General features: G+C 37.1%; 1 protein-coding gene across 2 annotated transcripts in view; it reads right to left on the reverse strand.

The window, feature by feature from the left end:
- The window catches only part of LOC148949857 (uncharacterized), a 239,064-nt gene that overhangs the window by 24,290 nt on the left and 189,522 nt on the right, over positions 1-25,252 (reverse strand). For both annotated transcript variants that reach the window (XM_089091331.1, XM_089091332.1), the window contains exons 5-6: positions 24,812-25,013; positions 11,393-11,807 (exon numbers count right to left, since the gene is read on the reverse strand). In XM_089091331.1, coding sequence (XP_088947457.1) covers positions 11,393-11,807; positions 24,812-25,013 — 617 coding nt within the window. The remainder of the gene's footprint in view (positions 1-11,392; positions 11,808-24,811; positions 25,014-25,252) is intronic.

Here is a 25,252-nt window from a genome sequence, read left to right on the forward strand (position 1 = left end):
AGGGCATTTCCGAACACACATAAAGACAAGTTTTCAAGGGGTGGGGACTTCCCTCTATTTGTGTACAATTATGTCTCCATAGTTAACAAATTTCCTTTAGCACAGTAACAAGGTGGCATCCCATAAATCTCTAAGATAAATTTTCAAGGAATGTCCCCCCAGTGTTTCTACAACCAACACATCTCAACAGGGATGTACAAGGAGGAAGGCTAAGACACAGGCCTCTCCAAGTCCCAAAATTTTCCGAATTTCTGGCTATTTCTAACTAAAATTATCGAATCAGTTTTTTTTATCATTACCCCCTCCCCACCGAAAAACAAAAAATCCTGCGCGCATGCCTGCATATCTTTTAACACGGCGACACAATGACACAGGGCAGCAACTCACGTTTAAACTTGGGGAGCAACTGGCATAGAAACCCGGAGTGTGAATCCCGATTTACTAGAAATTTGAAATTCCACATCTTGGATCCTTATCACTTAAAGCTAAATCTCAACGTACACACTTCATCTGCACATAGATTCCCTAATCGCAAATCTTCAAATACCCTAAACAACAAAAACATTTATGTCTAAAACTTCATTATATCCTACAAAAGGTTATCTTCTGACACAGCATGTAGCTAAAGAGATCAATGTTCTAATGAGATTTGACCTGTCCCAAGATCGTACACAGCGATGGGGGTCAAAAAACCTAAGTTCTTCATATGCGTCGCCAAGAATATCCATGAAGATCTGGACCCCCTGCCTAAAAATTTTCGAAGTTATACTAATTGACATCCGAATTTACTGATGTGGAATTTATATCACTTAATAGCTGACCGCTTGTTTCTGTTGTTCCAAGCGAACACACATGTAAGAGTTTATTTCGATGATTGGGGGGAATAGAAAAGGACTACAGGTATGAAAATTATATTGAAAATATAAAAAAACAACAAGGCAAATTATAAAATATCTAGACTTCAAAGGGGGGGAAAAACCCCCTTCTTCTTTATAGGTACTTCTACTTGATTCCCTCTCGAAAAACGATACTAGCTTCCAAAAGCTACCTTTCTTTTTACAATCCAAAAGAAGTTTTTATTTTTCCATTAACGTTGTACTGATTCCCAACATGTTCCGGGAATTAATTAACAAGTATCCCTAGCTTGCAACTTTATTGACAGACTCGGTTTTATGAGCGGCGACAGAATTATTATTGAAAGAGAGCGCAAATTAACTAAGTAATTTCTAAGAAACCTTGACAAATCTAATCTGTATGAATTGATTTTAAGGCTTTGAATTGACTCCATTAAATGAGGATAAAAATAGCTTTCAATTACAAAACTGGAAAAGACAATACCACACAATGACAATTTTATGACACTGTCAATGACAATTTGACTTTGAAACTTACTAGGCATAAATATAAATCAACATTTTAGATAGATTAAATTTAAGATATTATATTCTTGGCCTCTACAAGCTGGCCTTCATGATCTTTACTGTAGGTCACGTGTCTCTTTTTTTGGTGTGCGTTAGCAATAAGGACATACAGATTATTTTATTTCGGGGAAGTGCCCATAACTGTATAAATAGATGATTTGCATTAAAACCAAAAATAGTTCGGATCTATTCTTTTATATTTGTACCATAAATTACTCGTGGACAGGATTGTTGTTTGGAGGGAGGAGTACAAACAACGCACCACAAATGGGGTTTTATGCATTTTATTAGTTTTTACGAGTCAGACAGGTTCAAACCCCACAACCCCATCCCTGAATACGGCCTTGCTTGTGGATTAAGTTGCTTAAGTTGAACAAAAGAGAGCCGTATGGCAAAATCCATCAAATATATATATATATATATATATATATATATATATATATATATATATATATATATATATATATATATATATATATATATATATATATATATATATATATATATATATATATATATATATATCTGAGCATTAAATTGATAAGATTGAAATTGATAAGAAAGATGTGTGCGTTGTGGCTTGCGATTTTTACAAAAAAGGATCGATTTCGATCTCGAGAAAATGTTTAGCTAAAGCTGGTGGTCAGATAAATGCCAATAAGGACGGTACAAAGGAAGAACTAATTAGTGAGCTATACGACTGCTATGTGATTTTTCGAGAAAATGATATTAGAAGAGACAAAGTATTCTACATGTATGATCCTTCAGAGGGCGCCAAAGCCAGTTTATAAGGCACATGCAGATATGTCGCACCGGTTGCTAAAAATTAAACGCAAGTTGGAAGAAGTCCTGAACATAAACTTCAAAACGCCAACAAACTCACCCGTGAAAGGTGCGAACAAGGAGGTACCGAGCGTTTCTGAGAAAAGACTTTTCTCCGTTGTTGTGGCTGATCCACTTGAAGTATCGAATCTCGCGGAAAAAAGACAGTTGATTGAGAAGTGTGGCATTAGCAATACTGATGTTTGTATCAAGTCATCAAAAAGTCGTTGACTGATCAATGTTTCCGACCGGGTTTTGGCTGAAAACATTGCAAAAAAGCGACACTGTGACAACGAAAGTGACCGAGCCCGTCTTCATTGGCGTTGTGAAAGGGATACCTAGTTGTGTAGCAGAAAAAGACTTAAAAACTGCCTAACCAGAATGCACAAGAGCTATCCGTATCGGAAGCTCTTCAATTTTCACAATGTATTTTCCGACCGAAAGTGCCCTTTCCTCTGCAATCCGACACGGTATTCGGATCGAATATGATTGCTTTCGGATAAAGAAATTCCTGTTTATTCCGAAACGCTGCTACAATTGCCAACATTATGGACATGTAGCTTCCCAATGTAAAATGCGGTAAAGTGTGCTAGATGTTCTGGAGGACATACCTCCAGTCGTGAGCAACCGTGTTCTGCACCTATGAAATGTGCAAATTATGGAAGTAAGAGACATCCCTCTTATACCATCAAGTGTAAAAACTCAAGGAAATTTCGATATTTTCAGGCTAACTTACCAATTCATCCGTTGATACCCTTGCTGAAACCTTTCTTATGCATATTGTACGAAGAGAAGTCTTCCTGATAACGAATTGATTTGATTATTTATAGTGGAAATAAATTTTTAGTGCTCAGGCTTCTATTTTCTTTTTAGCCTATATAGTACTCCGTCATTCCCCTTTTTGTAGACGGGTAAGAAATACACTATTATTATTATTAGGGGGGGGGGGGGACAAAGGAAAGTCAATTGCTTTTAGGAATGTTATAAGTAGAACTAATTCTAAAAATCTTTGTCAGACTTAATTTTGTCATTCCTATAAGTGATTCACTTCAATTTACACCCAATCCGTCCCCCCACTAATGTGCAAATATATAGCCCAAATTATATATTTCCCATTCATTTTACCATACGTCACTCTTTTGTTTCAGCTTAATACCGGTAAGCGCCTACAGTTACATTATAAGTAGTGGTATAGGTATAACAGAAAAGATCCAAATGTTTTATGTGATGTGCATATGTATGTTTTACTCTGTTGAATATACGACTGGCAGAATAGTATCGCATAACGAAACAGAAAGAATATTAATAATTTCTTTATCGTAATTATAAATTGCCAAAAATTGTTTTTTTTATAAAAGTTTAATCAACTTTCAACATCACAGGACATTATTGCTTATTATTACACGACATAAAAAAGTATGTTCGCAGTTCCTTTTTGAAACCATAAATTTTTAGTAAATGATTATTCAAAAGTCATCCATATAATTTACGGGCTCTGACAGGGAATAAATTAAGCAGCTGTATTCAAAGATAATTAGCGACAAAAAGCAAAAACAATCTCAACCACTGTTAAGTTTCGAACTGGTGGGATCGTAGATAGCAGCCCATTTACAAAAGATAGACATATTTGGGAATTTTGTTTACTAACTTTTAGAGGCACCAATTAGGGGGCGGAGGATTTCGAAAAATGCATTTTGGTATAATTTCATAGAAAGAAGAAAAAAAAATTATTGTCTCCTCCACCCCCTAAACTTTGAAAAATTCTTTTTTTATTTCTTCATTAAAAAAAATCTTGCCCCATATTTTTCCGTGAAATGATGCCCCTGTGAAAAATATCACCCATAAGAAAAACAAACAATCAGACAAATCTTCTCAGGCACGTAACTTTTGACGGGTAAAATTAAATTTAATACATTTTATATATTTGGAATCAGCATACAAAGTTAATTCTTTTTCTATTTATTGGCATCAGTATGCCGTCTTTTAGAGTTCTGGTTACTATTGGGGCGAGTCAGTCCTTCCTTCTGTTTGATATCATATGGGGATAAAATCCAGTTCTAAGGCCGCACTGATTAGGGACAGTATAAAGAAAAACAAAAATAGATGAGAATTCACGGAGCAAGTCTAAGAAAAGCGCAATATTTCGATAAAGGTTCACAATTCCAAAGTGCATTTGGGGTTCCGGGACTGTTTTCTAATTAAAATTAAAACAAATCAAAACAAAAGAAATATTACTGTGACGTGGACGCGGGATCGTGACGCAGGATCCGAGCAATCTAATGGTAAGCCTCAGGATATGTTTTTTGGTGGTTGTCTACTATAGCGACCACACCAATATTTGAACAGCATAATATCTTGTTTAAAAGTGGTTTCTCTGAAGGCATTCGGAGATAATTAGCTTGACTCGAGTGAGATAAACTACTATGCTGGTATAGGTTATGGCTAGGTATTTGGACAGGTACAGCTATGTATTTCATATAATACCTGATTTTCCATAATTTTGATATTTAAGTATTATATTTTCATCATATTTTGGTATATTTATTTATGGTTAGCCTAACTTAATTTCTTGAGTGTGGCCACTATAATAGACAAGTACCCACTTTTTTCATCTTCTTACTTTGACTTCGTACTCTTCTGAATTTACTCTCTTGTCTTTTTCTTTTTTTACGTGGTGGATTGCGGATTTAATTACTTGAACCATCCTGCACAGGTTAATTGACCTTCTAGCAATAGTTGTTTCTTTGATTTATTGGTTACACTGTATGAATTTATGAAAATAAAAACATTATATAGAAAATAGAATAAAAGCGCGGCTGTATTGTCCTCAGTTGGCTTGGTGGTGCAGTGAGTTGTTAGTATTAGAAGTAGTATAATACAAAAAATTAAGTAAACTGAAGGCGAGAATGATGAACTAAAAAGAAAGCTTTTATCCAGGTTCGTAAAAATGATTCTTTCTTCTTCTTTTTTTGTAGGGGGGGGGGGGGGAAAGTTTAAAAAAGACCCACCAGACTAGTAAAATTATATGGGAATTATGAAAAATTACATAAAAAACTTTCTAAGGGGGTAGGGGACAAAGTCCTGCGCACAAGCTTGCACCTAATATATCCATTATATACTATGAAGGCACACTGAATAGACTCAAGCAGTCTTTTTATCCTAAGACCAAACAAAATCTCGAAGCTAGTTAGTTCGTAGTACAGGCAAACTAGATTTTGACCCCAAACAAATTGCAACATAAATTATTTTTACACCATGTTGTAAAGAAAAAAAAATCTGAACAACATATCCAAAATTAGACATTCTAGGTCGACGCAAAACTAGTTTTTTTTGCGTATCGTGTCAGTCTTCTCCCTTTCCTAACAAAAAAAAAATTAAGTTCCGGAAATCGTTCGTTTTTCTTGAACCAAATTATTATTCTGATGTAAGAAGACGAGATGAGTGCGACAATGGAGTCATACTTGGTGTACGGTATATAGAAAAAAGTGTCATAATAACATATGACATTTTTACACTTTTCGTCGTCGTGACCCCCTTTTTTACAAGACCATCTTTTGCTGGCTAAATTGTCGGATTTAAGATCTAATAATTAGTTAGCCTGAATCTCATCGTCGCTGGCTCCATTACCTGATGGGTCGGCCTAAGAAAAGTGATTGCTTGATTAAAACATGAAAAATATTAGAATCTATGAAACTATGAAACTAGAATCATCAAATCTATGAAACTAATTTTCAGGGGCCGACCTTTAAAATCCCTCTTAGAATAAACTATTATCAACACACTGACTTAGTTTTCACAACTGATAAAATTATCGAATCAACTTCATGGACATTTGAAAGACAGGGAAGCCAGTAGTCAATGGATACAAGAAGTCATTTTTATTTTTCCAACCCCATTCCTCGGCTTTAAGTTCAGAATCAGGATCTCCACTCCATACATGAACTTTGTAGAAAACCCTGTAACTGTGAAATTTAGCCGCATCAGAGTTTGGTGGTAACGGTTCTGGGTGGAAGAACGTGCTAGCAGTAGTCACCTTCTATTACAAAACTTCCCTGCGGAGTTTATTCAGATTTCCCCCTTTAAATGAGCTATATATAATGAACAGATCGTCTTCTCCAGCAACCCTTACTTCCTCCTTCGAAGTTGACTTCAGCATGACAACTGCAGCTGATGTACAAAAATCGGCATCTGCCATTAGCTTCTTCAGAACAAGGCCTTTTCCCACACTGTGGATCTGTGAAGTAGAGTCAAAGCCTAAGATGGCGTGAGCAAAAAGAATCAGATGGCATGTCTCTTGGCCCAGCTTCTCTTTCAATTTATTAATTTTCCATATTTGGGGAGCTTTGTTCGACTTTGGCTCAGATTCAAAGAGAAGTTTCTCGCTTAATAGGTCACCATGATAATACAATAGAACCAAAAGATCAGTATCATCTCCAATGACGGTAGTGTCGTAATATCGCGAAGAATCAACAGCAGCTTGCATAATTGGGACATCTGCATCACCTGGTGCCTGGACTACAACGAAACCCTTTGATTGGAGATGAACAGCCAGTGCGCAAATAAACCTGGCCTTGTTTTTCTTCCAGGACAAGAACTCACGACTTCTCTTCGACTGGTCCATATCCTTTATGGTAACTCCTCCACCGTAGCCGTCGAACACAAAAGTGGCATATGGATACTTTTGGGTGGTATATATACCATTATGGTGAAGAATTTTTGAGCATCGTTCGTTTTTGACCCATGGAATTCTAATCAGTAGAGCTCAACCGTCGATGGTATATCGAATGCCTTTGAAAAGGGGAGTAGAACGCTCCTCAAGATTGCAACCCTGTGCTATAGCCTTGGCAAACTCTGGCTTGTTCGGAGATCAGAGCATTCAAGAACTGTCAAAAAGTGATGCCGGGTAGGAACACAGTTCGCGTTGAAAGTACTCAGATTCCGTAAGATTGATCCTCTTTAATAGCGTGATGAACCTCTGAAAAAGGAGAGTGGGGTCCAGTCTTTTGCAGTCTCCACCTGGATTCTGCTTTGCAGTAACTTGAACTGCCTGGTGTTTTCGTCGAAAGACAAAATCAGCGACCACCTTCCCAGACATGGAGTCAATAATTTTTAGGCCTAAATCTCTAGCAGAATCAACGTTGGCAGATTCGTAGACTATCATAGGTGATGTTTCTTAGTTGAAGATCCCCATTTAATGGTGATCCTTATTGTAGGAAATCGATAACGATCTGGGTGTCTTTACAGTCTCTTAGCTGCCTCGGCTTGGACGTTCCCTTATTTTGTTCAATAGTTCCCCAGAAAACCTGTGACAATACCCTCCATCAGAAGATTTAGTAGAGAGCAGACTGGTCGAGATAGAACCCATAAAAACATTTGAACCTCTGTCATACCACTTCCATCGGTAAGCCCATCAGCAGTTTTGAGACAACACATGAGCTCAATGACAAGATTCGTGGAGAGCCCAGCCCAGAATCTATCAGAACGTCTGATCACATGCATCCCACTCTGGAAGGCTTGATAAACAGTAGAATGAGTTTCTTGGAGCTTGAACATTCACTGAAGGCAAAGCTGGCAGAATTTTGTGTAATTGCTGTGCCCAGATGCTACCAGATAAGGTAGCATGTCAGAGGTGGATTTTAAGTGGAGATCTCATGACCTAGATCGTTCGGCTCTTAAGAAATTTTGCAGTACGGATACCATATCGGAGTATTGGAACCACAGTTTCAAGGTTCAGTACTGGAGCAGTTCAAATCTCTTCCTATCGATGAATCCCACTATATTTTCCAGGTTTTGTGTGCCCAGATGCCGCCAGATAATGTAGCATGTCAGAGGTGGATTTTAAGTGGAGATCTCATGACCCAGATCGTTCGGCTCTTAAGAAATTTTGCAGTATGGATACCATATCGGAGAATTGGAACCACGGTTTCGAGGTTCACTACTGAAGCAGTTCAAATCTCTTCCTATCGATGAATCCCACAATTTTTCCAGGAGAGGGTTTCCTTCTATATCCACAACGGCCGCTTCCTTGATCATAAACTTTGTGTACAGGTTTCTGAGTTTCAATATTTCTTCAGGCTGTATAATTAATTCCCCAGCACTGGAATTTTCTTTGAGAAAGACCTCGGAAAGCATAATAGCAGAGAAATCACTTGGAAAAAGCGTGGGACGAAACGTAGGTATAATTTACTGCATACAAAAGTAATGAAAGTGGTGTAGCTGCCTTCTGTGCGTTAAGTGGTCTTCTAAACGAGTCAGCCATAATTTATAAGCGAACTTTTTTTTCCAACAATCGTTGAATTGGTGGACAATAAGTGCTAAAAGAAACATGTCAAATAAAAATAAAGAAGTGCATATTGATGAATATGAAACGGATTTTCTAGTAGACACTTTATCAGGTTAATTTGTTCTTTGAGCTCAGCTCATCATTTTATGTCAGAATAGTTGCCTTCTGATAGTATTTTGAAAAGAGGTCACAACAATGAGAAGGGTAAAATCACATATTGATGATTATGAAACTTTTCTGGCACATTGTACATCAAATTTGCTTTCATTTTCGGGCTCAGCTCTTCCTTTCAGATCGGCGCGGCACTTCATATACAGAAAAACGAACATTTACCGACATTTCATTTTTTTTTAGAAAAAACTGAAAAAATTCACACGAAAAGCAAAAAAAAAACAAAAAAAAACTAGTTTTGCGATAGAAAGTGCAACTTCGGATGTTGTTGAGCTTTTTTTTCTCTACAATATGGTATAAAAATCATTTCTGTTGCAATTTGTTTGGGGTCGACCCATATTTTTGGCTAGTTTGCCTGCACTATTGTGGCTTGTACACTGTTTCTAAAATACCTGCGAAGAGCGGATAAGTCTGGTAAGTCCAAGAATTCAGGAAGGATAGGGGGCTGGATTGGGTTTTGGCTGCACCCGAACCAGTGACGAGGGCGAAGTTGGTTCGAACGCTAAATTGAGACCGGTCCTGTCAAAGTGATAAGTTCTCCCCACCTTATGAGCAGCTATCGACTGCTTGCAATATTACAAGCATAAATTATGTTTCACTACGCTCCCATCCCCGATAAGTCCCATCACGTGTTAACAGACAAATATTGGACGTAAATATCGACCCTAATGAATGTCAGGTAGCACTCTCATGTGCATGACAGCACAACTCATATCTGTAAAGCAACATTAAATTGAAATAAATTACTTCATTAAATTCGTCACTAGAAGACAGCTCCAATTCAGTTTTAGACTAGCTGTCAAAACCACTTGAATGTCTAACTAGCTTAATTAAAAATGCAATGTGGCCTTCGAATCTTCGGGTATAACTACAAAATGGGCGTATGGTAACAATGCAAGGCATCTAAGCAAAAAGAAACAAAATCTTACGCCACAACCAATTTTATTCCAACAGGCATCCATTATCTTTTTACTTCTAATTACCTAGAGTTTGTAGATATAATTTAAAGCACACAGAAGCTTGATTTTCTGTTGAAAGCAAATATCTTAGTACGATGAGACTATTTAGACTTAGAGATTTCGTAGATAAAGTTTTCACAGAAGAACAGTGTGGTTTAGGAAGAAGAGAGAATGCATAAACCAAATTGTTTCAGATTAATAATTCAGTTGTCCCTCAATGCCTGAGCCATCAGACCCCTTTATTCCTCAGTTTTTGATTATGAGCGAGCGTTTAATTCAGCAGATAGAAGAGCTTTAGCGAAGGTCCTATCCTTGTATGGTCAACCAGATATATACATTAAAGTCGTTAGTGCTATGGCAGAGAATAAGATACTTACGTGTTATCCCGACCATACTCAAGAAGTTTGATTCGTTTGATTTGTTTAAAACCAGTTTTTCTCTGTGCGGTCTCAGATAATCAGCTTAGCCTAAGTTGAATAAACTACTCATGAGATATATTTTCATTAGATTTTCAATATATAGAGTTGGTTAGGTTAGGTATTTAATATAATACGATCTGGACTGCCTGCTTTCCATAATTATGTTGTAGTTTCCATAATTTTGCGACTAAAGTATTACATTTTCATCATATTTAGGTATATTGCATTATGATTAACCTAACTTCACTTCTAGAGCGTGGTAGGGATAACGTGTAAGTACCGAGAAGTACACTGTTGCGGTTAAGGTAAGAAATGAGGTTAGTAGCTGGTTTCGTATTGAATCAGGAGTCACAGTTGAAAAAGTTTGGAAGAATACGGAGATAAGTCTGTGAATCAAGATTAGAATGTTGGAAGCTCTAATTATGACAGCTGTCAAATATGGTTATGAAGCATGACACTCCGAAAGACGGAGGAGGATTTGCAATGTTTCCCAGGATGCTTTCCAGAGAGAAGGATGTTTTCCAGAAAAACTGTAAACGGACCATTTTGGGTACCGACTAACTGACCGTATCTCAAACAGTAAGCTGTAGGAAAATATGGTTCAGTCCCGTTTTTTTAGGGCTATGATGAGAGAAAGATTTAGATTGCTAGGGTACGTTCTGCAGATGAAGGATGAGAGATAACCAAAGATCCTTCTTGTCAGCTAACCATCTAGGGCAAAGCAAAAAGCAGTTCGTCCTTGAATGAGATGGGAGGATGTCGTAAGGAAAGACTTAAGGGAAACTGAAATTTCTTGGGAGGGTGTAAAGAGAGACATTAGATAGAGTGGAATGGAGGATGAGCGTGTGTAGGTGTGTTGGCCTCACACGGCTTGGTACTGCAGAGAGCTGCTAGTAGTGCTAGCAGTAGAGACTAGAAGTGGTAGTTGAAATTTAATCTAATTTCTCTATTATATAGCAATTAAATTGGTTTATTTTACTCCAGGGGCAAATAGAGAACCAAAATCAAGAAGAGGCACTCAGTATTTTGGGGGGAGGAGAGAGAGGGGGGGGGGGGTTATCGTTATTTATTTTAAAAGTGTGAATATTTTATCTGGTAAATTTTAAAATAACGCATGTGTCCAATAGTTAAGCAAGTAGTAATAAACTGTTTATCATCAGTTTTTTACAAAAGCATACAAAGAGAAATTTTGAAGAAAGAGGGGTAAATTCATTACTATAACGCAAATTAGTTCTATCCCAGTGAGCCACCTCCACCACGCACAAGTCTTCTGCCTACAAAAATAACTATATAAAGAATTAAATAGAAAAGGCTCACCTATAAGGACCGTATGGGTCATATGGCGGATACCCTTGATGAGATGGAGGTGGAGGAGGGTAGTAGCTTGATCCTTGATAAGGATACACCGGATGAGGATGAGGTAGCGGAGGTCCAGGATAGCCGCTGTACCCATCCCTCGTCTGGGCAGATGAGCTGGGAGGCAGTGGTGGGTAATGATAAAATGGGTAAGGAGCGGGAGGATAGGGATAATAGTGATGAAATCCTCTATCAGGGGGTGCATTATGCCATTCTGGGGCAGGACTTTGAATCTTATCAGGAGAGGGGGCTATTGGTTCTTCTCGCTTTTCCAGCGGTGGTGTTTTAGGGCGCGAAGTAGAAGGCTCTGGAGACTGACGTTCTGAAGGAGGTTTATATGGTGTATGTATCAGAGGACCAGCAGGTTGATACCAGCCTAAAAGTAAAATAGTAATTGAGGCTTGGGCGAAAGAAAAATATCGCAAGAGAGCAAAGCAACTGTAAATTATTAACAATAAGACTTAAAAAAGAAGAAAAAAGCGTTACCTTGCCTGTACAGACTCAGGGGCGGATCCAGGATTTTTTAGGGGGGGGGGGGGCAAAATAGGTTTATCCGATAAACTTGCGTTAGGAGCAGGTTTAATTAACACAATCTTGCGTTAATTAAGTAAATTACACTACTTTAGACTACGTTAGGGGGGCGCCCTCCTCGCCGCTCTCCCCTGGATCCACCACTGTACAGACTTGATATCGAGTTTCAGAATTATAGCCTAAAATTTTTCGTTAGGCTATCAATATTTCTTTCTACACGTAATCGTAAAGAAGAACAGAAGACACAGAAGCAGAAGTGCACGAAACCAACATTTTAGGTGAATACCGAAGGCCACTTCAAAGAGGGGGAAGGGGTATGCACATAGCAGGGAGTTCAAAATAAAAACATTTTAACGACTTTCCGGGACCTTTCATGCTGCTTGTTTTTTTTTTGTTTTTTTTTTTTGTTTGCATCCGTCCCCCGTTCGGTCCCTTCTCATGAAAAACAAGTTTGATTGAAAAAAGGAGCAGAAATTAACCCATGCATAAAGGAAAATTTAAATAAACAGAAATTACTAGAAATGAAACCGAAAACGAACAGTAGATTACGATTAAGTCAATTTTAGAACAACTGAAATTACAACGAATATGTGTGGTATTGCCGCCTCCCATACAGTTCCCAAATGGCTAGGAATTCATTTGCTCTTTAAGGGGAACGAAATATATTGGATAATTTTTTTTATTGTTATGATGCCAAAATTGTCAAAGCATTGCAAAAAGTCTTTTTCATGGGAATATTTTTGCGATAGCCAAATTAATTTTACTATTATCCAGTAGAAATTTAAGATAAGCTAATGTAGCTACATAGTTATATATATATATATATATATATATATATATATATATATATATATATATATATATATATATATATATATATATATATACATATATATATATATATATATATATATATATATATATATATATATATATATATATATATATATATATATATATATATATATATATATATATATGCAATAGCAAACAAATGACCAAAAGAAAATGAAGAACAGGCCGATAAAAAACAAACTGCCGAGCAAGGTAAAGCAAAAGCAAATGAATTAGAGACGATAAGAGACAAAAATAGAATGAAAGCGAGAGAGAGAGATATCATCTTATTCTTAACTCTGAAATTGAATGTAAGTGTAAAGATTTTCCATATAACACGCTACCTTTTACGCTGAAAGCAAGATTTTTAAAAGCTTGCTGTTAATACATTTTTTTTATTTTTTTTTATTTTTTTTTATATTGCGATGCATCAGGTATGAAAATCTGAATATATTAAAGATACATCATCCGTGATAAATATTAAGGTTATTTTTTCCGGCTTTTTTTAATTTCAGATATCTTTGTAAGACAGTTTATTCATGATAAATATTCAACAGAAATAGTTGAAGAAGCCTTTGGAAGGGTATCGTGATTACCCCTTTAAACAAATTCGTCTGAAACTAGTGGTACAACTAAAAAGCCCTAAAGGTGCTTTTACTAAGGGTAATCGATAATTCATTAAGAAAAGAATCTGGAAAAATCTGTGTTATTTCGTGTGATTCCAGAACAATGTTGAAACGCCAGAAAAGAGTAATTTATACAAATACAACAATAGGCCACTCTCTTGCAGAGCTCAACCACCCCCCACCCCCAAACAAAAAGAAAGAAAAAGGAGCAACTCATATTTAAAAGGAACAGCTATACTGTCTAAAATTTTTAGACAGTATATTTTCCAGAAAAATCTAACACAATGGTTTACGGTTAGCTGCCATCAACTTGTGCAAGGGCTTTTTAAAGAGCGCCAACGGAAAGGCATATATAAAGGAAATTACTTCGAGAAGGGGGCAAATTCGTCAAAACAGCAAAATACCAAACTACACAAAACATCATAGGCAGTGCGATAGCGCTGCCTAAGTAAAGAACGATGTGGGCACAAAGTATTATTTATTTTTCTTTTTTCTTCTTCTCCATACCCGGGCACTTTGTATCGAAGGAGTTGTCGTAGAAACTTCGAAAAGGGCTCATTCGATTGAAAATTGGAGTGGCTACTGCCCTTTTTAATAGTCGAAACTGATTGGAGGGCAACTAGCCCCCCCCCCCCGCCCATCATTCCCCCAAACACATCCAATCAAAATTTTGAGATAGCCATTTTGTTCAGCGTAGTTGATTTCCAGATAGAAAATATTTTTTTGACACTCCCCTACAACCCTCGGGGCAAGGGTTTTAAGTTATGCCCTGGGGGCATATAAGGTTTTTTATAGAAGGCATTGTCGTAGAAATTTCGAAAAGGGCTCATTTGATTGGAAATTGGAGTAGCAAGTGCCCTTTTTAATAGTCAAAAGTGATTGGTGATCGAAAGCGAAGTGAATAGTCGAAAAATACAAGTGAATGTGTATTGTCAGTTTAATATACATATAATGATATTTAGTAATCAAAATGTTAATATTATTTGATTCATTAAAGTTATAAAAGTAGAAACATTTATATTTTTTCAGTAGACTGTAAATTTGGGTCGCACACTCGGAATGTATAGGGTTTTAAGTTCAGCTCGGGCTGGTTTGCGCCCGATTTAAGCTGGGACCGGTTCTATTTTGTAATTTCCGTTCATGGTGGGTTTTATTCATCTAATAATGCTGGGCGCCAGTAGTTTAAAACTTGGCAGATTATTTGATTTTATTTTTGCTCTTTTTTGGTTTAATTGAGTTCTTTACTTTTCTTTGAAAAACTTATTTTGTGGAAAAAGTTTTTTTTAATTAATTTAGAAAAATACAGGACAACCCGCAAAGATCGTAGAATTCGGAATAGAAGCAAATTTCAGGAACAGATACGAAGAATTCGTACCCACACCAATGCGCACGTTTCAGCCCGTAGGTTTTTTTATGGGGTACTATTACAGCGTTACTTTTTTTTTAGTCGATGTACACTTAGCCTATATATTAACCGAAAATCTTACAATACTATGCCCCATGAGTAGCCTACTCATGGATACATCAGAGGATGGTATCCAGAGATGCAGCTTTCCTTGAAGTGAAATAAACTTAACATTATATATATATATATATATATATATATATATATATATATATATATATATATATACCTACATATTAGGGTTGGAATTCTCCTTAAAGAATGTTGAAGGAATGTTTACCTCTCAGGTTTATTATAGCATAATATATTTTTTTTGTTTTTCGATCCTCTCTCTAGGAAGAGCCCTGTCATAGCCCCTTCCCAGGGATCGGACCTATGTGTGACCAGGTTTGTGATCCGGGGTTTTGACCAGGTCAGAATTGTGATCAAGGAAAAAAAGAGTTAATTTTGCTCAAAAAGAGTGCAAGTCAAAAATTGGCGCACCCCCTTTTCTGCATACCCTCTGAGGTAAAAAATAGTACATTTCCCACGAAAAGTAAAAAAAAGTTTGCAACTATGTTGCTTGGGTTAAATGCACTTTTGACGATATGCGAACTACTGACGTTTAAAGAGAATGAAAACTAACACCCGAAAAGAGTGATTTTCACTCTTCAGCGTCCCCTCTGAGGTGAAAAAGAGTGCATTTCAAAGTGAGTCAGCTGGCAACCCTGTGTGTGACACTGTTAATACCGCTGAACAATACTTTGGCGTCATCCCTAGAGTCTCTAACATAGCCTATCTGAAATGAAGGTCGTCACACCTTCCAAAGTACCTTCTTTCTTTCAACGTTGTCAACATTTATAGGGAATTAAAAGACACTCTTCTATAATTTTTTTTCGCGCTCGAAGGAGCTCCCCTTGCCGGTTGCACTCGCATTGGACACCATGGGAATTCATCTGCTATCAAAGCAGAAAAGCCTATGTTTCCATGGCAACCAACGAATTTGGAATTCTTTTAAAACTCCCTTCTAAGCAAAGAAACAAGAGCATGGCTTTCAGGTTTTGCTAGAAAATTGGAAAATAGATCAAAGGTACGAAAAATTATTAGGATTGAAAAAAGTTTGCACACTTCAGATTCTATGAAATTACGATTCTTTTGGCTCAAATTGTTCTTGATAAAAGTAGATAATAAAGGGAGAAAACATTTGATAATCTTTAATATGGCTTCCGACAGATGGCTTTCGTAATACGAAACCGCTTATGGCTTCTATTTTTGGCATTTTCTTCCAATGCCACATACAGATGTACACAAGCCAACATAAAATTAAAAAGGGGGATAGTCACCTCTTTCAAATCTGTTCAAAACACCCATAGCATTTTTTTTATGCGCTGACAAGAATAATATATTTGAACATACAAAACACACTTTTTTCATGATATCTGAGCCGCTCAACCACTCTCCAACGAGAAGCACCTTAAAATATGAATTTGTTTGTAATACTTTTTCCCATTAATCAAAGATCGATATTTTCCTAATCAACTGAAAAATCCACCCGATTTGTTAACACAGACTAAAATGGTCTAGGTGTTTATTCCCCCCAACGATTACACCCCTCCCCGTAAAATACACCCCACGGAAAATACCCCCTCCCCATCGAAAATAAGGCTTTCCAAATTTGAAAATTTTATGAGTTTTTTTCCTTAGGGGGAAGAAATTTTGGTACTTGTGTATTACGTGCCAGTCACTCAAGTTTACGCTATGTAAATTTGAGAACAAACAGGTTTCTTCTTTAGTTTTTTTCATTTCAGATTAGCGCGAGACAAGACAAAGACAAGTGACAGTATATATGAGAAATATATCATTTGGGCTATATATTTGCACCTTAAGGGAGGGTAAAGTATTTGGACAGTTTGTCAGAAAATAACTCGTTCTTCATAATATGCAGAATAATTGTATCTAACACATTTTGCATGCAGATCCACTATACTTTACACCCCCCCCCTCCAATGTGCAAATGCATAGCCCAAATTCATTCCTAAAGTAACGAAGAAACTAACGAAAACCCGGTTTGTTCTCGGGTTTTACACAGTATAAACTTGAGCGAGTGGCGCATAGCACACAAGTACCAAAATTGCTTCCCCCTACGGAAATTAAAATCTCAAATTTGGAAAGCCTTATCTTCCATGGGGAGAGGGAGGATTTTCCGCTGGGGAGGAGGGGGGGGGGGGTAAACGCCGGCCACCTTCTACAATGAATTCCAGTGGGCTTTCAATAAGCTCCTAATATCCTAAAATTAATACCGCAGGGCTGTATAGGTAAAGACAAGCACCCCCTTTACACAAAAACTGAACAATTTTCCGACAAAAGGTGGGGGGATGATCCTTTTCGAGTGTGTTGTAAGACCTAACTCCTGAATTCAAAGGGACCTTCAGTTTAATCACAAAGAGTGGGAGGCACCAAAATGTCTGGGTAAGGTATGCTGGAATCTTCTGTTTCCGCCACCTGGTGTGCATCTCGGAGCACCACGTGAGCTGCACAGTTCCGCCACGCAAAAGAAGTTTCCACAACGCCTAGCACAGTTATGCCACGTTTGGCTCACTTTCCGCACACTAAACTTTGCACGCGCCACCTAGTGTACAAGACTGATGAAAGTTGGCACCCCCGCAGAAGACTCCTGATTGTAATGCTTGTGCAAGTCCAGACTCAAAAATTCCTTGTATGATTGTTTATCGATAAATAAATTCTATTTTCTTTAAAGATTTCGTTTCTAGCAAAGTTACACTTCCCTTATTCCATCCATCACTTTCATGTCTATTAGATCCTTCGAATTCATTAAATCCCTGGCACAGGCACGTACGACGGGTAGGAATTAATGAGGCGAATTCCCAAATCGGACAATATTTAAAACATTTCTTGTAAATTACAAAGATTCATAAAATAATACATATTTTATGTAAGTACGGGCCTATCCTAGGGTCTTTTTTAAATATATTTTGTGCAACTTAATATGCTCCAAGTAAATTTTCTTTTATTTTCTTTCTTCTTAAAAAACAACAACAATTTTTTTTGGCTGTTGCCATAATGAACAAATTATTATATTGAACAAAGGAATGAAAAAGAAGGAGTAACAACCTGACGAAGGTGAGGGAAGGGAAATTCACTTGAATTAATACGCCTGATGTTGAAAAATGTTTACACAGCTCCCTTGGAACGTTATATTTGTGTCGGTCACGTAAGGTGAAAACGCTAAATTAGATCAAAAGAATCAATTTTTTATTTAATTTCTAGTAATTAATGCTTCTATTGTGTTAATATGTCTTGACATAATACATTTAATCGTGTGCGGATTCAGACTCCATGAAAAAGGCTTAAGCGGACATCGGAAAGTAAATACTACTTGAGTGTACCATACGCGGCACGAAGAAACTTCTTGGAAGTGTACCATGCGTGTTGGAATAAGTGGCGCTTCGAAGTGGCTATTTTTAAATAATATTTGAGGTCCTTCCATACTGAAATAGACTTAGGAATTCACCGAGGGGATACCAATGCTCCGTTACTTCGAAGCGCCACTTATTCCAACACACATGGTACACTTCCAACAAGTTTCTTCGCGCCATGTATGGCACACTTCGAGCCACACATGTCACATTTTTACCACACATGGCATGTACCAGCCGATGAAAATAAATTTTTAAAGTAGGAGACCGTCGAACTTAACGATATTCAATTGTACGAGATATACACAGTAACTATGCTGCTGGGGGCTTTCAGGCGAGAGGCTTTTAGGAGGAAAGTGAACTACATCGTGAACGGAGAGTATTTTGATCTCAGATTCTCGGATTCCAAAGAAGAGGTAATAGCAGGGACTTAAAAAGGAGGGGGTACCAGGGCCCAGATCCAAAATTTTCACGAATTTCTGAGAACTTCTTTACTTAAGTTATCAAAAACCTTTTTACTACTGCCCCCCCCCAAAAAAAAACACACGTGGGTGCACTTCCGAGAAGTACAAACGAGGGAAAATTATCAAAGGAAAAATGTAAGTACGAAAGCTTTCTTTCTCGAGGTCTCGGGAGAAGGAGAAGGGGATGTGTCAGTAGCATGAGATGAGTCAAATTGAACTCTGTGCAAATCACAAATAAAAGCGAAGTATATGCAAACTAGAGCCAAAAAAGAATTTTCAGCAGCCAGTGTATCCTTTAAATATACTAAAATCGCAAATACTTGCCACCCCTCATCTATTAAATCATAATTGTGGCTGCACAAAAGATAATTTACCCTGATTCAGCTCCTACCAAATTACATTATGAATTAACCAACAATTATTGAAGAAAAGCCACAAATACAAAAGCAACCATGTTATTTAATGATCCGCCTGCAAACGGAAAGGGCAATTTTCCTCTTAAGACCCCCTCTCGGTTTCTTTGTCAAGTAAACGGAGCCTGTACGACCTAATTAAAATCCTATTGTAAGTTTCAATCAGTTTCTCCATTTTTCAAAGAATGCAATTGGCCTCATATTTTTCGAGTTTCAATCTCCCCTGGGAGCTAAAGAAAAATAGAACTTATGCCAGAGAGAGAGAGAGAGAGAGGAGAGAAAGAGCTGTGAAAACTTTTAAATAGGCTTTTAGAAAAGAAGTTAAAAACCTCTCAAGATAACTTGCACCCAGTTTTTGGGATTTCAAGAGACTGTTAATAGGTACATTTTACAACTTTAGAATAATTACTATCAAACAGTTCGTAGTAACAAACTGTAAGTAAGGAGCGACACGGCTCGATACTACCCGAAACTCTAAAAAACAGAATTTTTAAACCAATAGATACCTCAAAAGAATCAGATTGGTATGCTGATTTAAAATATACAAGTCATTAATCAAGTTTAGTCTTACCCATCAAAAGTTACGAGCCTGAGAAAATTTGCCTTTTTTGGAAAAAAGCGGGGAACGCCCTCTAAGCCATATAATCTTAATGAAAATAACACCATCATATTCAGCGTATCCGAAAACCTGAATCTGTAGAGTTTTCAAGCTCATATCTGCCAAATGTGGAATTTTCTATTTTTGCCAGAAGAAAAACCACGGCTGCGTGTTTATTTGTTTGTCTTTTTTTTTCAGGGGTGATCGAATCGACCCAGTGGTCCTAGAATATCGAGAGAGGGCTCATTCGAGCGACAATTTATAGTTCCAGTGCCCTTTTTAAGTGACCAACAAGATTGGAGGGCAACTAGGGCCCCTCTCCCGCTCCATTTTTTCCCCAAAATCATCCGATCAAAATTTTGAGATAGACATTTTGTTAAACATATTTTAAAGGCAGAGTAACTACGTCTTTTGTTTTAACATGACCCCCCCCCCCCCACAGCCCCAGGGGAAAGGTCTTTAAATTATAAAAATTGCCCATTGTTTACATAGTATTGTATTGGTTATTGAGAAGCATAAAGACATTTTCATGAGGGAATTTTTCTGGTGGGGGCTGGGGGTAGGGGGATAGGGTTACATGGGAGGATCTTTCCATGGAGGAAGCTTTTATGGGGGAAGGAAAATTTCTATGAAGGGGAAACCGAATTTCCCAGCTTTATTTATAAACCGATCAGAAATAAAATTTAAAAAAAAACACGTTTTGGTACTGGTGCGCTATTCGGGCACCGCGAGGAAGTCAAGTATGGTTAATGCTAATGAAATTAAATAAAATAGGATGTATATATAAAAGTTTAGAAACAAATTTGGGCCATATATTTGCATATTCGGGGGGAGGGGATAAAGCATAGCATATATTAAATACGTAACTTAACCTAACCTAACCAAGGTACCCCCCCCCCTAAATCCCAAAAAACAGTCGTTTAGATATTGTAACTCATTGAGGAACCACGGCTTTGCAATCATTTATCTATAGCGGTCTCTTACATATAGCCCGTTTGACGGGTTTCGTGAGCGGTTTCCTTGATACAGTCTATCGCGGTGCCCGCATAATGCACCAATACCACGTTTTTTTTCAACTGAAAGTAAGGAACAACATTAAAACATAAAACGAACAGAAATTATTACGTATATGAGGGGGTTCACGCCCTAGTCAATACTTTACTCTTTACTAAACGGCCTTTGTGATTCAGGGGTCATTCTTAAAGAATTGGAACAGAGTTCAAACTTTAAGGTAAAGAGCGAGGTATTGACTAGGGGGCGAACCCCCTCCTATGCGTAATAATTTCTGTTCGTTTTAAGTTTTAATATTCCTCCTTACTTTCAGTTGAAAAAACTTGTTTTTTATTTAATAAAGCTAGAAAGAGTTATGTAAAAAAAAAAAGATATATTTCACTAATAAAATAAACTCATTCCCCGAAGGAGTGGGAAATGTCGTAAGGAAAATAGGAACTTCTTGGAAGGGTGTAAAGAGAGTCTTTGATTATATTGGGATAAAGAAGGAGCGTGAGTAGTTGTGTTGGCCTCAGCGGCTTGGTGCTGTAATGAGTTTTAGTAGTAGTAGTAAAGTAGACTCTGACTACTTTATGTAGAAACAGAACCTTATCTGATCGAGGAAGGTGGCAAGGCTATCGAAAAATATCACTTAACTTCTCTTCGGCTGACACCGGCAACTGAATGGGAGTACAGAGAATTTTTATTCTGGCTCACATACCCCCTCCTCCTATATTTTTATGCCCCCCTCCAGGTCTTCAGATTACGTTTTCGGGGTATTTACATTGAAAATGCCTTTTAGTTTAGTAATTTCATTGAAGAAATAACAATTCCTCCCCTCTAGATTCGAACTTGAGCAACCAATATGTAATATAATACAACCAATATGTATTATACCACCAACACTCAAGAATTGAATACCAGAACATGATCAAAATACAATACTTTAGAAACATATTTGGCCTATATGTTTGTATATTAGGAGGGGCGTTATCCCCCCCCCCCCCTAATTTGCAAATACACAGCCCAAATTATATAATTCCAATGTATTCTGTCACCCACCAGTTGTTTTCCACTGAGCTTAAGAAAATTGTTTCTAAATGCGGACAGATAAAACCGGTTTGTTCTCGTGTTTTATACAACGTAAACTTGAGTGTCGGCGGTATAATACATAAGTACCCTTCTTTGTGTTTTCGTTGAAAAAGACAATTCATCCCCCTCCCCCCTAATTTGAACTCGTAATAATACATTCTTACATTTGGTTGTAACTCTGCAAGGAATCGGAAATCGAATGGTATGATAGCTTTGGTGGATCGAGAAAGAAACAAAGCTGAGCTAGTCGGAGTATCTTCAAAGCCTTCCAGAAATTGTCAAACATCTCAACCACACACAAGAATTCGATTTTCTTTAAGGCCATTCAATATGAGATTTTACGACCCGCTCCTTACTTACAGTTCGTTACCACGAACTGTTTGATTTTCTGATTGGAAATTTGCATAAAACTAAAATTGGCTCAAATTAACGCTAGTTAAATTTCGATATTAACATAACCACATTATGAACGGACTTTTATTAATAAATAGAGATTATTGGGTTTTTCCAATAAAGAGGCGTCAATGGTAGCCTATCAGTATTCTAAAAAAAAATTTTAAATGTATTTAATTACATATGTTAGTGAACCTCTATATGGGGGGTGTTTCCCAAAAAAGCCTATCAATATTAAAGATAAGATTTAAGTTATGTTAACTCGAAAATATATTATTTATTCGTTCTTATATGTATGTCTCCTTTGACGTGGGTATTTATTCCAAATGTACCAACAGCTCATATGTGAAAAAATGAAATAATTAATGTAATCTATGCCTAATTAAGGAAACAAAACTAGTCATTGGAAAGGTTTTTAGGACTATTTATTCGATAGTTAAACGTCCTATGATTTCAGACATAACATTTCCCTATCAATTCACTAATCGACCTAAAAAGAGACAGTCTTGCTACCAAGTGATTATTGTAGAAAAAAAACACTTTTTAGATTCTTCTATCTTAGTTTCAGACACCATTAATTTAGAATTATTTGAATGTCGCTTAGAAAAGCCTTTACAAACCATTTAGAGATTAAGACGCAACAAATTGCCATCGTTTCCCGATAATCGTTAATAGTGCAATTTGGTCTTTCGAAGTCTCAGAGTCCAGAAAAAAAAAATCTAGGAGTCAATACTGAAAACAACTTTAAAAGCAATAAATCCTTGAAGCTGGGATCATTTACCAGGAATGTGTGCAAGGATGAGGGGGTTCCCAAACATCAAAAATATTATAATCTTTCTGTAACTTCTTATATATTTCAAAATAACTTGCCTTTATTTTCGCTCTTTCTTTAAGTCTACCCCCCCCCCCTCCAAAGTAATTTCTGCAAAATGCCTGCCCTGAATGATATTAAGGTGCTGCTGGTATATTTAACATTTGAATGCCCTTTTTTATGTTAATAGTAGCTTCAAATCATCTCCTAGCGAGAGGCTACAGGACGTCAGCATAAGACTTAGCTGTTATACTAAAAACAATCCTTGAAAAAGATAACAATATCTTAAGAAGCGCAGAATTTCTTCTCTTTGGCAACACACCCTATTTCCATTCAATTTAAATATCTATTGAAAACAGGTTTTGAAACTTAAACCTTAACATATACAAGATTTCAAAAGTAACGGCTGAAGATACAAGAATTGTGTTAAGTTTTTGCACAAATCCGTGCCGTCGATTAAGGGGGACAGAGGGAATTCACCCCCTAGATTTTGAAAAAAAAACTTGTTTTACTATTTTCTCTGAAACATGCCTTTTTAGTATTGGTACTTGTCGGTTAATGAAAACACACCCAAAAAGTGAAGTTAGGTTAATCCTAATGAAAAATAACAAAACATGATGATAAAATAATATTTTAGAAACAAAATTATGGAAGCCTAACCCAACCTAGCGTAATCTAACCTAACCCACACCTCTAATTTGTAGAAATATATCCCAAATTATACAAGTCCAATGCATTCTGTGTAAGTCTAATGCATTGTATCATACATCACTTGTTTTTGTAGCTATGAAACCGGTTTTCAGAGATGTAAACTAAGCGTAATTCTTGAATGTGTTTCCAATAATCGACTAATACCGTAGTATTTTCACTGAAAAACGGTAAATTTGCCTTCTCCCCTAGATTCTGAAAACGCATTTAGCCCCTCCCCCTAACTTTTCTTGAATTGACGCCACTGGTACAAATACAACAAAAACTATTAGTTACCAGCTATTCGAAACAAATTAAGGACTACATTCAAATACAGTAACAATGCAATTTCTTTCAAACATATACTTCTATAGCAAGACTTGCTCTGCGACCAATATAGCTCCTAGGCTTAGGCTGGAGCACCCTTTACATAGAAGTTTTACATATTTATGAAGAAAAGGGGTACAGGAACCAATACGTTCATACTAGTTCAACCAAAAGGGAGCAAACATTGTCAAAAGCTCGCAAACAGGAGTATTTCTGGGAAATTTATGAAGTTACAGCGAAATCGTGTAATTTTTAGGGATCACAGGATCGAAGCCTTCCTGTCCTAATGTAATAATACTATTACAGAAAGCCCTTTCGCCTAGTCACGCAATTTCGTCATAATCCGGGGGGGGGGGAGCAAAGTTAGAGCGAATGCCCCCTGCCCCATAGTAAATTCGCCCCTGCTTTGTCACTTAATCCCCACAAGTTAACAAAAATACCACAGTTTGTAAATGGAACTACGAATGAGAGAGTAGAAGTGCAACAAGGAGGAGAGTTTAAACTCCCCGCTCCCAAAATATGAGAAATTACCTGTCACTGCAGACCCAAAACAAGTTATTTTTTCATCGTTGAAAACTCTCAAATCGAAATCTTGTGTATGGGACAGAGCTATATTTCAAAAATTTGACTTCTATGGGACTTCTACTTCTTAGGCTATGGGATATAGAAAGTAAGGGCTATATGGGCTATGGGACAAGAATACTGACTTCTATATTCTTACGCTATGGGATACAGAAAGCAATGGGTTAAAAACTCTAGGGAAAAGGTAGTAAATCGTTAAAAAGGGACTTACCCATGTTTGAACCAGGTTGACACTGTCCAGGAGGGGTTTGAAAGGCAGACGTATGGCCTGACTCTTGTGACGGTTGGTTTTTGGACTCGGCTGGCCTCCGCTGCGGATCATTAGGAGGATGACCTTGAGACTGTGGCTGATCAGGGATCCTCATTCCACGCAAAGCGCCAAGTGGGTTATAAGGCCGTACTTTCGCGACAGTCTAGATAAATAACATGTTTGCTGAGAAAAAGATAATTAAAAACTACGATAAGAAATGAAGAGAAAAGGTAAATACCAATGATTTTCTAGGAAATTACAAAGATAATTAGATGTGTCATCCAACCCACATATCCTTGAGCTGAGAAAATCAGGCATTAAGGGTTGGGCACACGTAGCTGATTTCGGGAACTGATTTCCAAATCAGCGCCAATTTTAAAAGAAATCGGAGTCGATTTGAGC

Source organism: Artemia sp. Qi Xiang Cuo, chromosome 7 (genome assembly GCF_049724085.1).
Source record: "Artemia sp. Qi Xiang Cuo chromosome 7, ASM4972408v1, whole genome shotgun sequence".
NCBI lineage: Eukaryota > Metazoa > Arthropoda > Branchiopoda > Anostraca > Artemiidae > Artemia > Artemia sp. Qi Xiang Cuo.